Genomic DNA, 13,679 nt, shown 5'->3' with positions numbered 1-13,679 from the left:
TGGTGCATAACCGTCTACATCAAGTCTCTCCTGCAGCCTTACACCCCCACCCGTCACCTACGGTCTTCTTCAGACAACCGCCTGGTGGTCCCACCGCTCAAGACCGCCCGGTCCCAACACAAGCTCTTCTCCTGTCTGGCCCCCCAGTGGTGGAATCAACTCCCCACCTCCATCAGAGACACTGACTGTCTCTCCACCTTCAAGAAAAGGCTCAAGACGCACTTGTTCCGGGAGTACAACGGTACTTAGGAATGGTTCGCTTGACCCGATGTTAGTTTCCTCAAGGATCACAATGACTCTTGCTTAGAGACTTGTTGCTCTTGTGGTTAGTGGTAACTGATTTAAATTTTTGTACTCGCTGTGATATATTGTTTTTGTTATTGTTGCTTGCTTTTTTCCACAGGTACACTTGCACTTATAGCGGTTCATGTTGTTTAATTGTAACTTGTTTAACTACATGCTCTTATGGTTCTTCCCTTTGGCACTTACTTTGGTTGTTCACAATGTGTGCTTCATGTTTTGGCTTCTCGCTATGTTTTTTGGCTATCTTGTTGTTATGATCAGTGACCTATGCACTTTGTAAAGCTCTCTCTTGGAAGTCGCTTTGGATAAAAGCGTCTGCTATGAATAAATGTAAATGTAAATAACAAAATAACAAACTAATCTAGCATAATAAATACATTTAAAATCATAATAAAATCTCCACAATAATACCCACCAATTTTCGGTAACAGACCGAGCCGGCCCAACATTAAAGAAAGGAAAAATGATCTGGCCCTCGCAGAAAAGAGTTTGGGCACCCCTGCTCTAGCAGGTTTAATGATGTGTCTTTTGGTGTGAGTGGTGACAGTTGTTTAGGTGGTAGTCTAGGCTACTTGAAACAGCAAGCTACTCGTGTGTTTTGCAAAGGTAGTTTATTCCAAGTTCCACAGGTTTTGGTTATCTTCGTTTTTCAAGAGTATAGTATTAAAATAATAAACTTGAGGTTCCTTTCTGATGAAACGAAAGAAAATGAGATGCCCCTCCAAATGAGAGAACATGATGAAGTGCCCTTGCAATGGAGAGAAAACAATCCCAGTGAAAAAAATGAAATGCTGTTCCCTACAGTCTCCCTCCAGGCTCACTGATCTCTGTGTCATATTCCTGAGAAAAAGACACCAGACGAAGTTGTATTGTTTTTACAAGTATTTGAACCCTGTATTCAAATTGTTTTCAGTTCTCTCCGCAAGTTAATTTAGAGCTGGTTATTTCGTTCTGGTTGCAAAGAAGATATTTATTTTTGAAGCTTTGATCATTATTTTCCAATTAGCTTTGCTTCAGCTACTTCAGGTTTCATACTATATATACCCCAGGCTGCATTTGATGTTGGGTAACAGGAGTTGGAACCATGTCATAATAAAGACAAGCATCCAATGTAACGTTTGAGACACCATTTTATTATTTACAGTTTAGGTAAGATAGAGTTGTAGGTGAACATTCAGTGAACTAGTCTCAGATACAAGAAGGTTCATATCTGACTTCTAAGTGAATCAGCATTTTAGAAAAAAACGTGACCAGAAATGATTCAGCAAAAATGATTTGTGTTTCAATGATTATAATACATATCCTATCACGGTGCCGTCGGCTGAGGGTCCTTAATCCTCGATCAGTTTATTGCTGTCTACAACGTTGTCCTTGGAACATCCTTGGTTGAAATACAGAGGGTTCTCAAAGGGGATGGTCAGGGATCGTCCTGATCGCTTGTAGATAATAAAGACTCCGACTCCGACCAATGAGAGGACGATAAGAACCATTGCTACCACTATACCAGCGTGGGAGCTATGGTTACCCTCCAGGTTAGGTGCTGCAGGACCACATAGTTCAAAATGAGTACACACCAACTACTCTTCTCCAACATTAGATTTGACTTTTGCCTCATTAACTTACCATTTGTAGGATTTGAGATCTGAAGTGGTACTGTAAAGAAGTTGAAAGAGTAAATTTTGAATTATCACAGAATCTTCCTCCCAATAATATCTTCTGAACGATCACTGCTCAAGTGTATTGTAAATCAAGTCATGTTAAATCACGATTGAAATCACACCTCTTAACGATCACATGCTCTCACCTTTTGCTTTCTTGCAGATATGGCCTGCTGTGGCCCACCTGTGTTCAGTGGACCACAGCCCGCTTGTAGAGATCTGGCCATATTCGTTATCAGGGCTGTCCTCATCCCAGTTAGTGTAGTCCATCACAGATTTATCTATCCACAGCCACTTCCCTAAGGAAGCAGAGGACAGACTGTACACTCCTTCTACTTTACGTCATGTATTTATCTAATGTGTATCTTAGTGGAGAATCATTTAATGGAGAATGTCTACTGACATGTGTTCTAAGTCTTTGGCGGTACTTACCAGTGATGGTTTTGTAGAGACCGAGCCAGAAGCTTGTACGAGTGTCTTTAAAGATCTCTATGTGGTTTTTGATGAAGGCTTGTTCAGCAGGATTCTCAATACTAACCATACTTGCCCCTGTACACAAAACCACATTGACATACTTTAAGACCACTGAATTCTACCTGGTCATAAAAAGTGAAGTGAGCATGACCTATAAAATGTAGAACCCTGTTTTTACCCAGGGAAATGCAGTCCATCATGGCAGAATTCCAAGCCTCGTTGTCTAAGGAGAAGGAATAACAGTGGCCGCGGAACGGTATCCAGGAGACGGGCGATTTCCATGGCAACTCTTCCGGTCCATCCTCCTCCACGGTGCACACACCTTCATACTGCTCAGGTAGCTCTGGGGGGGTGTCTGGGAGGGGGGGGGGGATTTTGAGATGAATCCGGTGACATCCGGTGACAATCCTGTGACATTGCCACGGTAACAAATGCATACTGGGTTGTCACTGTGGCATGCGGAAGTGACACGTCTGCTAGGCGGGGCGTTGTACCTCTGGACTGTTTGCAGACACTGAAGTAGGTGTGGTTGCAAAGAGAGGTCTTCCATTTGCCGTCCACATCTATGTACACACAGGGGTTCCTCTTAGCAGGCTCGTCTGGGCCCCAGTGAGTCAGTTTCAGAAGCCAGTTGTCGATCCATCTGAAATATCCACCCGTCTGAAAGGAACCATTCGTTTACTGTTCTGTGGATTTCCACAGTTGTGAACCTTGCACTACTGGAGTAAAACCCTACCAAATCACTATGGCAACATTGGAACCTTATAATACTACTTAATCCATGCAATAGGACTGGGGGTAACATCATAACATACGATCACATAATAACAAATAACTACCTATACTGTCATAAATATCTATACTGTATACCTCCTCCTTATTGAGACCAATCCACAGAGGAGCATTGAGCTTCATAACCTGCAGCTCCACGTAAGCCTGGGCCTCCTCGTGCAGAAGGCTGGCCAGCTGAGCGCTCTGTCTCTCACACTGACTTTTGGCGTCCATCCAGCTCATCTTCTGGGTCACAACCTGGTAGGAATCGTTGCCTAACTTGATGGGGGTTTTGGGGTACGACGTGGGCTGATCCGGGGGGAGATTGGGATCTGGGGAGTAGATGGGGGGGTGAGTTGTTTGGTGTAAATAGCGTGTGACCACAACCAACACGACTGTGTTTGACTGTGTGTTGGCAAACAGTGTAGTACCCACCCAGTGGGCGCTGGCAGATGTATGCATTTGTGTCGTTGCAGTTTTTGGTCACCCATTTCCCACTGGAGGGCCCACTGGACATCACAACACACTCATTCTAGAAGAAAAAAACAACAACAAAAAACGATTGTGACCGTGTATTATGTTGGTGTATATGGTGATGAGGACGATAACTATGTTTTTCAGTGTAATGAACGATGGTATGGTACATATCACTAAAGTGCCTATTAAGAAGAGCTCAAACCACTTTACCTCTACGGAATAAAATCGGCGACTCCATCTCCAATAATACTAAAATTACAAAACAGACATTCATTTCAGCAAAACGCTGTAGCAACACGTGTTTTGAAAAGCTAGTTAAATAAAGGTAAACTGCCTCCTTACAGAATCAGGTTGCCCTTCAGCCCAGTTGGCATATTTGCAAGGCTGGCTGTCAGTCCAGAGGAACTGGTCTCGGCCAAACATGGTCAGACCAATCCACAGGTCCATACTGCCACCAGAGGACATGCTCATCAGAAATACTGAAAAACAAACAGCAGAGACCTAGTCAGCCATTCAAAGTGTACTATACATGTACTGGAGAGACGTACTGGAATCACACAGCAACAGTGGCCTGTAGGAGCGTATTGTTCTTGGCCAAAATCACATATCCATAAACGCAAACAAACCTTGCACCTGTCTCGTAATGACGGAAGCCAGGTTTCCTGCCATGTCTCTGCATCTCACCCTGGCCTCGTGCCAAGACTCCGGAGACGTCACCACTTTGTAACACTGAGAGAAACAGACATTCAGTGTTGATTTCAAAGTCCCACTGTAAAACAGTACATTGTATGCAGTATGATCGACACTAATCGAATGGAGCAAAGTTAGTTCAACCGGATGAACTGCATTCATCCTGTAAAAACAAACATGGCTGCTGCTCGACTATGTGACTGCTTCAGTCTGCACACGCAGACTTCTACAAACACGGTACTTCTGCCATGTTGTTGTGGTTGCACGCCTGTCAGAGAGGTGGTTCCTCATAGCGTTTCTTGCCTGTTCTAATGAATGTACAAGTATACTGTCCGCTTGCAAACCAGACCTCCCCGTATCCCCTTCAGCAGCACCATCCTAAGATTTCTATGCAACGAATGGCCTGAGAGAGTTACTAACTGAACGTCAATGGGTGGTTGTTGTTCACCAGCTGACCTTTGACCTGAAGTGGAGCCAGTTGGATGGGCATCTCCCCCGCGGGGGGGTGGTGGGGGCCACGGTGCTGTTCACCGGAGGGGTGGCCCTCCTCTTACAGAAGGATCTCATCTCCGTCCCACAGTTGACGTTCTGCCAGAACCCTGCACACACACACACACACGTACGCACACACATACGCACAAACATAAGTTTGCACACACACACTGTATAAGACATGGTCACCATTGCAGTGTTTTGTATTTCTGCGGTATGTACAATAGTTTTTAAGTAAGGCTGATACAATTTGTGTTAAGTATGATAGATGATAGATTTATCTCCGGATTCCTAACACTTTCCTCTCGGTAAAACAGCATGGTGTTCTGTAATCCCAATCCTTCTAAAACACAACAGCTCACATCTTGGTGTTCAGTAATCCCAATCCTTCTAAAACACAACAGCTCACATCTTGGTGTTAAGTAATCCCAATCCTTCTCACAACTCACCCATGCTGTTGGTCATGAGCACACAGTTCTCGTCGAAACTTTTAAAGCTCGGAAATTCCTGGTACCATCTCTGAAACACCAGTGGAGAGCCATCCATCCACCTAGGCACCAAAACAACTCGTCAGAGGGACCAGCGCTTGCCCAGAATAAAGAATAAAGTTTGAATTTAAATGTGGTCTTTGCTGGTCTTTGCTGGCCCTAGTCATGGAAGTGAGGAAGACTCTCATGTTGCATCACAGTTGGACCGATGGCTTCCTGTTCTACACCAGGTAAAGGCAGCCATGTTTGCTTTTAAAGTAAACTGCTCACGTTGTGTCAAGTCAAACTATTGTTATTCCAAAAACACACTCACCCAAATGAACTGTCATAATCCACTGATAGTCCAATATAATAATCTCCATATTCTCTGGCAATCTAAAAACAAAACAAGCTAAATGTGAGCTAAATCCAAGTTGATGTGACTATAGCACAAACAAAATAGTTTTGACTGACAACTTTCTAGTGTACCTGTTTCCACAAGAAGATGTTTTCCTCTTCTCCGTTGATGGTTGCTAGGTCACCATGATTCTCTCTGCAGAACTTTCTGGCCTCCTGCATGTGCTCTGTATCATGGTTGATGTAATACTGATAACCCTTGTACAGCAGCCAGCCATCCTCTGTGCTATTGTAGTCTGTGTCCAATATCACAAGGATTTATGTAAGATGACGGTGACCATTAAAGGTTAGCAGTGCAGTTTAATAGGGTGTTGTGCAGTGTGGTGTGGGTGTGCGTATGTGTGGATGTGTATGTGTGGGGGGGGGGTATATGTTTGTGTGTGTGTGGGTGTACGTATGTGTGTGTGTATACATATCTGTGGATGGGGGGAGTGATACTAATAGATGACTTACCTGCAATAGTGTCATTTGGAGGAGGGTGTGGTGTCACTCCTGTTTACATGCATGTACACACACACAAAAACACACACACACAAACACGCGCACACAAAAAAACACACAGAGAACACCCTCAATGAAACCCACTAATGCCCCCATGAGTGAGTCCACCTGCATCAGAATCAGAATCAGAATGGGATTTATTCGCCATGAAAGTTTGCACAGACAAGGAATTTGCTTTGGCAGGAAGGTGCATACAATAAACATATAGGGACCTAAAATTTAAATATGTGGACTATCTATACTAAGGGTACATAAACTAGCAGTACTAAGTGGGATTAGAATAGAGTTAAATATACAATAAAATAAAATATAAGTTGCCGTAAATTACAATATAAAAATACAAAAAAACTAATATTACAAAAAATACAAATGTACAAGATACCATATCACTGAATGGGGGCACACTTCCTGTGCAAAATCCTTCGTGGCGCCAACATTTCACCGTGTCCATCACGCAATTACATTACTCCTGTTGCCGTGAAGTAACTGAGCAACTTGACCCTGTCGACCCCTACCTTTTTGGATCTGACAGAACCAGTCATTGTAGCTTTCACAGTGAACATCGTTCCATTGTCCTTCGTCACCATAGTGATGTTCAACACACAGCTCCACAGCCATATGGCTGTTTGGCTCTCCCTCCATCCAGTTTTGGAAATTGAGCTGGTGGAGAAAACCAATGACATATCAACAAATGCCAGTGTTCACGGGGCAAACACAAGCTACGTGTGGTGACACCAGAAGCGTGGCTTTCATTATACGTTAAACCTTTCAAAGCCTTGAAGTGTCACTGAGCAAAAATTGAGTATTTGAATGGAACTCACCGGAGATCCGTCGCTCCACGCCCAGCCAGTTTGCGGGTCCAGAGCGCTGAGGCCCACCCAGGCTTTACCCTTCCTACTGGGCCCAACATGGAAGGAAATTAGACTGACAACTGAAACTCAGTATTGATGACTGAATGTGCGTGTAACTAATTAGTGGTTCACATAGAACTATTGTTTATTTATTACTTATTGCAGAGCATGTCTTCCACCGACTGGGTGAATCTGGGTCATTTTCAAACTACATTTAGTCATTTAGCAGACGCTCGTATCCAGAGCGACTTACAGTAAGTACAGGGACATTCTCCCCGAGGCAAGTAGGGTGAAGTGCCTTGCCCAAGGACACACCGTCATTTTTGCACAGCCGGGAATCGAACCAGCAACCTTCTGATTACTAGCCCAATTTCCTAAACTAAGGGCCCCCTCAAAATGAAGGGCAGAGTGGTTAAATCTGGTATCTTACTGGATTGAAGCTTCGTCTAGTTTGCTGTGGATGCTGAGGAGGTCCCCTCCGATCGCCCTGCAGTAATCTCTGGCCTCAAACCAGGTCTTCTCCCCTGACCGTGGCCCGGTGAAGAACTGCAGAAGCACACTGAAGGATTAGCAACACATCCATTCTCATAAACGATGACAAATCTTTTCTTTCATTTTTTTTTTACCTTGAAGCACTTGTGTCTATTTCCCACAGGAGACCAGTCCTCAGCACACCTGGAAGGGACTGGCGTTGCTGGAGCAACTGTACTGACCACCCCTTCTGCCAGATGCTTGCAGATATATTTTTCCTTATTTGTGCAGCTCAGGACATCCCATAATCCAGCCACAATCCCAGTTGATATGGCAACGCAGCCTTGTAGTCTGCCTTCAAATTTCACAACCAAGAATTAAAGGATGAAATAAACATTACACCTTGAACTCTAAATGCCTGTCATGCAATCTAATAACCTTGAAATTGTTATGCCTGTCATGCAATCTATTTGTTGCTGTAGAACTGTATATGGTGCATGCAAGTGGATACCTGGCATTCCTGCATTCCAGTGAGTATAGGTCGCAACCTGATTGGTTGTCCACTCAAAGAACTCATAGTTTCTCTTATTGTCAAAACCAATCCAGAAGTGCTTTTCTGACCTCCTCCCCACCAGGCTCACCAGAAAGGCATTGTCTATTCTGGAAACACCACCATGGAACATGGAATAGAAACGGTTGAATGTAAGATGAGTAAAGATGTCGCTGGCATATTTGTCCTCATGCAGTGTGTGTGGCAGTAGGTGTGTTAACATTACATTTACATTTAGTCATCTAGCAGATGTTCTTATCCAGAGCGACAAGTAGTGAGTGTGAAGGGTGAAGTGCCTTGCCCAAGGACACAACGTAATTTTTGCACGGACGGGAATCAAACCGGCAACCTTCTGATTACTAGCCCGATTCCCTAACCGCTCAGCCACCTGACCCCGTGTTTATCTCTCTTACCCGTTTGGAACGTCAGCCAGATAAGAGCCGGAGCTGCTACACGCTTCCTTAGCTTCCTGAAACGTCTTCACCTCAGCCCCGGTGAGGTAGCAATATGAGCCATGTCTCCTCCAACCCTACACATACACACACACACTCACTGTACATTTGTATCCATGTCAGTTGTTATTAGCAACTGGTATAATGAAGTACTAGAATGGCACAGATCAACTAGGCACATAGGCGGAAATCCCGGAGGGGACAGGGGGGGGACACGGCCCCCCCATCCTGGGAAAAATAGGATTTGTTTTTGAGAAAAGGAATTGCTCTTGAGAAAATGTCATATAATTGTCCCCCCCAAAATTGATAGCAGATTTTTGCCACTGACTAGGCAAGTCAACTATGTGGTGAAACCAAACCGAACAACACAGAAGTATTGTCATGAGATGGCTGTATCACGGCTGGGTTGTCAACACGACTTACAGGCTTGCAGCCTGGATTGGTCTCCACAGTTCCTCCACTTGGTTTGGGAGCTGAGTTGGTCTTGCACACAAACCCGTGTTTGTTCTCACACGCGGCGTCGCTCCACTTGCCGTCCTGCCAGAGACACAGAGCAGAGAGACTCGTCAGAACCACCCGGAGGATCGCATCTTCGGTTGGGTTTGTGTGTGTGCATTCATGTGTGTTTTTGTGCATTCGTTTGTGTGTTAGTGTGCGTGCAAACGTGTGTCTGTGTGCGTGTTTGTGTGTGTTTTGTGTGTCGGTGTATTCCCATGCACGGGTTTGTTGTGTGCCTACGTTAAGGCTCACGTGTGCGCATGCGTGTGTGCTTACCGCGCCATTAATGAGAACACAGTGCTTTCTCCGCTGACTGTGGGTGGGCTCTCCAACACTCCAGTGGGTGAATCTCACACTGGACTGGTCGCTCCATTCAAACAAGAGGTCAGTCTTGTGGTCGTTAAGGCCTATCCACAGCATATCATCGACCCCTAAACAAAACAACAAAAGAAACAGGAAAACCACAGGCCATGTCACTGACACACTCAAAATTCAGCAATGGATCAGTGTGTATGACACTTAATTTCACATATTATGTATTAACCGTACTTTAAAAATTCAACTGACAAAATGTTCAGTTATTTCTGTTGCGTTGTTATTACTTCAAGTACTGTCCATTGCAAACATCTGGATTACATTTACATTTAGTCATTTAGCAGACGCCCTTATCCAGAGCGACTTACAGTAAGTACAGGGACATTCCCCCCGAAGCAAGTAGGGTGAAGTGCCTTGTCCAAGGACACAACGTCATTTGACACTGCCGGGAATCGAACTGGCAACCTTAAGATTACTAGCCCAACTCCCTCACTGCTCAGCCATCTGACTCTCCTTGTTGAAAGGTGTGTGGTTCAGCTTTGATTATTCTTACTGTATCCCAGTTGAGAGATGACAAAGCTTTGCTCTTCGATGTTGTGAAGGCTGGCTAGGTCCCCCCCCTCCTTGCGACACTGGTTACGAGCCTCCATCCACGTCTTCTGGTCTCTGTGCAGCTGGAAGCAGTGGCCAGTGTAGGGAATCCACGGAGCGGTACAGAAACCTTGATCCACTAACCATGCAAGACGTGGGGGGGGGGGGGGGGGGGGGGGCGGGGAAGGGAGAGAATATATGTTTTTATTCTCCACTCCGCAGATGTGTGTTGTGCTGGGAGAAGAGAACAGAACGGAATACCCTGGATTACCTGGATCGACAGGAGGTTGTGTCTTGTGCTTCTGACAGACGTAGCCCAGCTTCTTGGTGCAGAGGGAACTCTGCCAGTCAGACTGCACCTCTGAGTTCATCAGCGCACAGCTGTGTCCAGGGTTAGGTTGAGGATTTCCTGTGGCCAGACAACAGGACAATAACAGTGACAGCATGACTCATGTTCAGCACAGTTAGTATGGAAATCATCTGAAAAGTGACGTCTTTACCAATGATGGTATACGATCGAATCTCCCTAAGCCAGTTAGAATGGCATGATGGTGGGTCAGGTGTTGCCCAGGGTAGGGTGTGCTCAGTTCACCTACCAGCTTCCCACCTCAGGTAACTCAGAGGCCTTCCACTGCTCCAACGCCAGCCACTTTCCTGATCCAGACTGTTCAGACCAATCCACAGCTTTTGTTTCACATTTCCCAAAAGTCCTGCATGTGAGATAGAGGGAGAGAGACAGAGAGAGAGAGGGAAAAAGACAGAGAAAGAGAGAGAGGGAAACCGAGAGAGTGCGTGAGAGATGAGGGGGAAAACCAAATATCAGACCATTAAAAAAGTTTAAACGACAAGCTACAAATTGCATGGGTCATTTCAAGACTAGCCACCAGGTGGCGCTACCTGCAACGTAAGCATGCTCGTGGGGCTCAGATATGGAGACCAGGTCACTCTCCTGCTGCTGACAGCTCTGAGTGGCTTGGTGCCAAGTCAAAGCTGATTGGACGTTGAGTTGGTAGAACTCGTTTGTCACTGGGTTCTTGGTCCAATAAGCAGTAGCTGTTTTGTATGGAGAGATAAAGGCAACAGTTAACCTGACATCGATGCAGACACTTTCATCTAAATGGACAGGCAAATAGTGCATAGTAAGCAGTCTAATATTGTATTAGTGGTTAATGCAAAGCTATGGATTGTATTTTTGCAGAGGTGGAGAAAAGACAATTAGTACTGTACCTGGTCAAATGTAACTCATGTCAATAAGAATAGTAGGAACATAGGACTTAGATGTGCATCGTTATTTTCTCTCTCTGTCTCTTTCTTTCTTGCACATTATGCACATGAACACTTTCTTACTTTTTGTCTCTCAAGAGGCACGTCATATTTTATATTCCTCTCTCTCTCTCTCTCTCTCTCTCTCTCTCTCTCTCTCTCTCTCTCTCTCTCTCTCTCTCTCTCTCTCTCTCTCTCTCTCTCTCTCATACCCACAGTCCTACGAGCACTACTTACATGTAGTTGGGCAGTATCCCCAGAGTTCATCTGTATATTTGGTAGTGACTGAACACCAGGCACGCTTAGTGGTCGAATCAAATGTAGTACAGCTTCCAAAACTTTTATTTTTGTAATAGAAAGGAAACTGGCATGGTCGGCCATTCGCATTCCCTGAAATAGTGAAATACTCTGAAACATACGAGAAAACAACATGACCAATAAGTACATCCTTAGACACAAATCCACTGTTAATAAAAACCTCTCACTTCTGCTCCTATAAGTATGGCATACCCCTGTGAGTTCTGGTACACGGGCCATCGGAGGTTCCATAGATGACAAACTGGCTTTGAGGTCCTGTGTCTTTGGATAACTCTAAGTTAATGTTGCTGGAGCTGCGAATGAACATCTTCTGGCCTTTGAGGGCCACCAGGGTGTTGTTGCATTCCCACTGCTGGAGCTCACTGGTCTCGTCGCAGTCGTACCAGCCCAGCGCACTGCCCTCAGTCTTGCCATGGGCACCCAGGCACTTGTTAGGGCTTAGCAGAAGGATTCGCCCGTTGGAAGCCCAGTACAGGTCAACGCAACGTTTCCCCAGGGCCCCCAAGCAAGCCTGAGTTCCCACGTTTTGAAGACTGAACTTGTCATCTGTGGACAAATGTAAATAAGACATGTTGAGAGTTTACTTGACAACAAGTACAGTGTAACAATGCCAAATTTATCTTGCAGTCCAATGTGCAGGTTTGGTGCTCTTTCAGTGTCAAATGGACAAGAAACAGCAACAACAGTCAAAGGTCCTCCCCAACAGAACAACATGTAGACATCATCACCAGCAACAGCAGTACAGTACCTGAAAGACAAGCACCCAGCCAGCTCTGGATGTGTAGCACGCTAACCGCTAAAGCTATCCTGACGGTGAGCATCGTGTTCAGACTCTGACAGACCTGGTGTTAGACACTGTCTAAACACTGTCAGCACGAAAAGTGAAGTGAATGAAAGAGAATACACTTTTTTTTTTTACAACCAGTGGAAGATCCTGTCACATGTTTGTCCTTTTTAATGGGTGTGGGGGTTATGTGAGGGGTTTCCGGTAATGTTTCAGTCCTTGGTAACAACCCTAAGAGATGCCCATCCTCACGTCTCCACACGTCTAGATGAATATGTATTATTTTTCCTATTCTGGGCTGACTGTAGCATTATCATATTATTGTCATGCAACATCATTGAAGTAACATTTATGCACTTGATAAATTGCTTCAAATATATATTTTTTGTAGGTACGCTGCTTTTGACAATTTTCCAAAACATTTTTTTTTCTTTCAAACAGTGATGACTGTACATATGCACGTAAACTCCAAAAGGCAACTTGTGTGGTGTGATTTATAAGATGTTTACATGTTTGAATCCACAAAGAGATGTGCTGTAAACTTAAACAGGATTTTAAAAAATTATAATAAAAACAGAAAACAACTTACAAACACACACACAAACACACACAGTGTTGACAGAACAGGGAGTTTCTGTATTTGAAAGGGGAAGTGTGGTGACCGTTTCCAAATACCATCCCAGGACCTACCTCAACTGTCCAGATCAGCAAAAAGGAAGCATCGGGAGACAGAGACCGAGACACAGAGAGGGGAAGTAAGAGGGTGAGAGATAAAGAGAGCGGGGAGGGCAGTTTGAGATCCACAGGAACCTCTAGGAAACTAGGTGTGACCTCTAGGAAACAGTAGGGCTCATTTTATTTTGTTTCTCCATCCGATACACCTCAGGGGACTGAGACTTTCCAGTTAAAGGAAGGTCATCGAGGAGTTAGCTTGTGATGCTTAACAAATAACAAGTTCTTATTGGATTCATGAGGCAGCGAGGACTCGGGGTTAGAGAAGGAGGCCAGGTCGTAAACTGTAGGGTACTAGATGTAGGGCACTAGATGTAGGGTACTAGATGTAGGGTACTAGATTTAGGGTACTAGATGTAGGGTAATAGATGTAGGGTACTAGATGTAGGGTAATAGATGTAAGGTAATAGATGTAGGGCACTAGATGTAGGGTACTAGATGTAGGGTACTAGATGTAGGGTAATAGATGTAAGGTAATAGATGTAGGGCACTAGATGTAGGGCACTAGATGTAGGGCACTAGATGTAGGGTACTAGATGTAGGGTACTAGATGTAGGGTAATAGATGTAGGGCACTAGATGTAGGGTACTACATGTAGGGTAAT

The 13,679-nt window shown here is 44.7% G+C and overlaps 1 protein-coding gene across 1 annotated transcript; it reads right to left on the bottom strand.

The window, feature by feature from the left end:
- Nucleotides 1-725: 725 nt before the first annotated feature.
- mrc1b (mannose receptor, C type 1b) lies at nucleotides 726-12,415 on the bottom strand. Its single transcript, XM_067253208.1, has 31 exons — nucleotides 12,308-12,415; nucleotides 11,752-12,105; nucleotides 11,479-11,649; nucleotides 10,876-11,031; nucleotides 10,575-10,688; nucleotides 10,250-10,387; nucleotides 9,941-10,117; nucleotides 9,349-9,503; nucleotides 8,998-9,111; nucleotides 8,536-8,651; nucleotides 8,084-8,232; nucleotides 7,728-7,927; nucleotides 7,532-7,647; nucleotides 7,072-7,144; nucleotides 6,766-6,910; nucleotides 6,203-6,241; nucleotides 5,822-5,985; nucleotides 5,667-5,728; nucleotides 5,315-5,415; nucleotides 4,830-4,972; nucleotides 4,310-4,412; nucleotides 4,026-4,162; nucleotides 3,894-3,932; nucleotides 3,642-3,738; nucleotides 3,306-3,538; nucleotides 2,930-3,095; nucleotides 2,614-2,790; nucleotides 2,394-2,510; nucleotides 2,108-2,260; nucleotides 1,927-1,956; nucleotides 726-1,843 (listed from the first exon to the last, which is right to left on the bottom strand). Exons 1-31 carry the CDS (start codon nucleotides 12,378-12,380, stop codon nucleotides 1,635-1,637), a joined length of 4,221 nt encoding a protein of 1,406 aa, XP_067109309.1. The 5' UTR covers nucleotides 12,381-12,415; the 3' UTR covers nucleotides 726-1,634.
- Nucleotides 12,416-13,679: the final 1,264 nt, after the last annotated feature.

This window comes from Osmerus mordax, chromosome 16 (assembly GCF_038355195.1).
Source record: "Osmerus mordax isolate fOsmMor3 chromosome 16, fOsmMor3.pri, whole genome shotgun sequence".
Lineage (NCBI taxonomy): Eukaryota > Metazoa > Chordata > Actinopteri > Osmeriformes > Osmeridae > Osmerus > Osmerus mordax.
The sequence above is the reverse complement of the archived record's forward strand: the minus strand, read 5'-3'. Positions and strand labels throughout refer to the sequence as shown.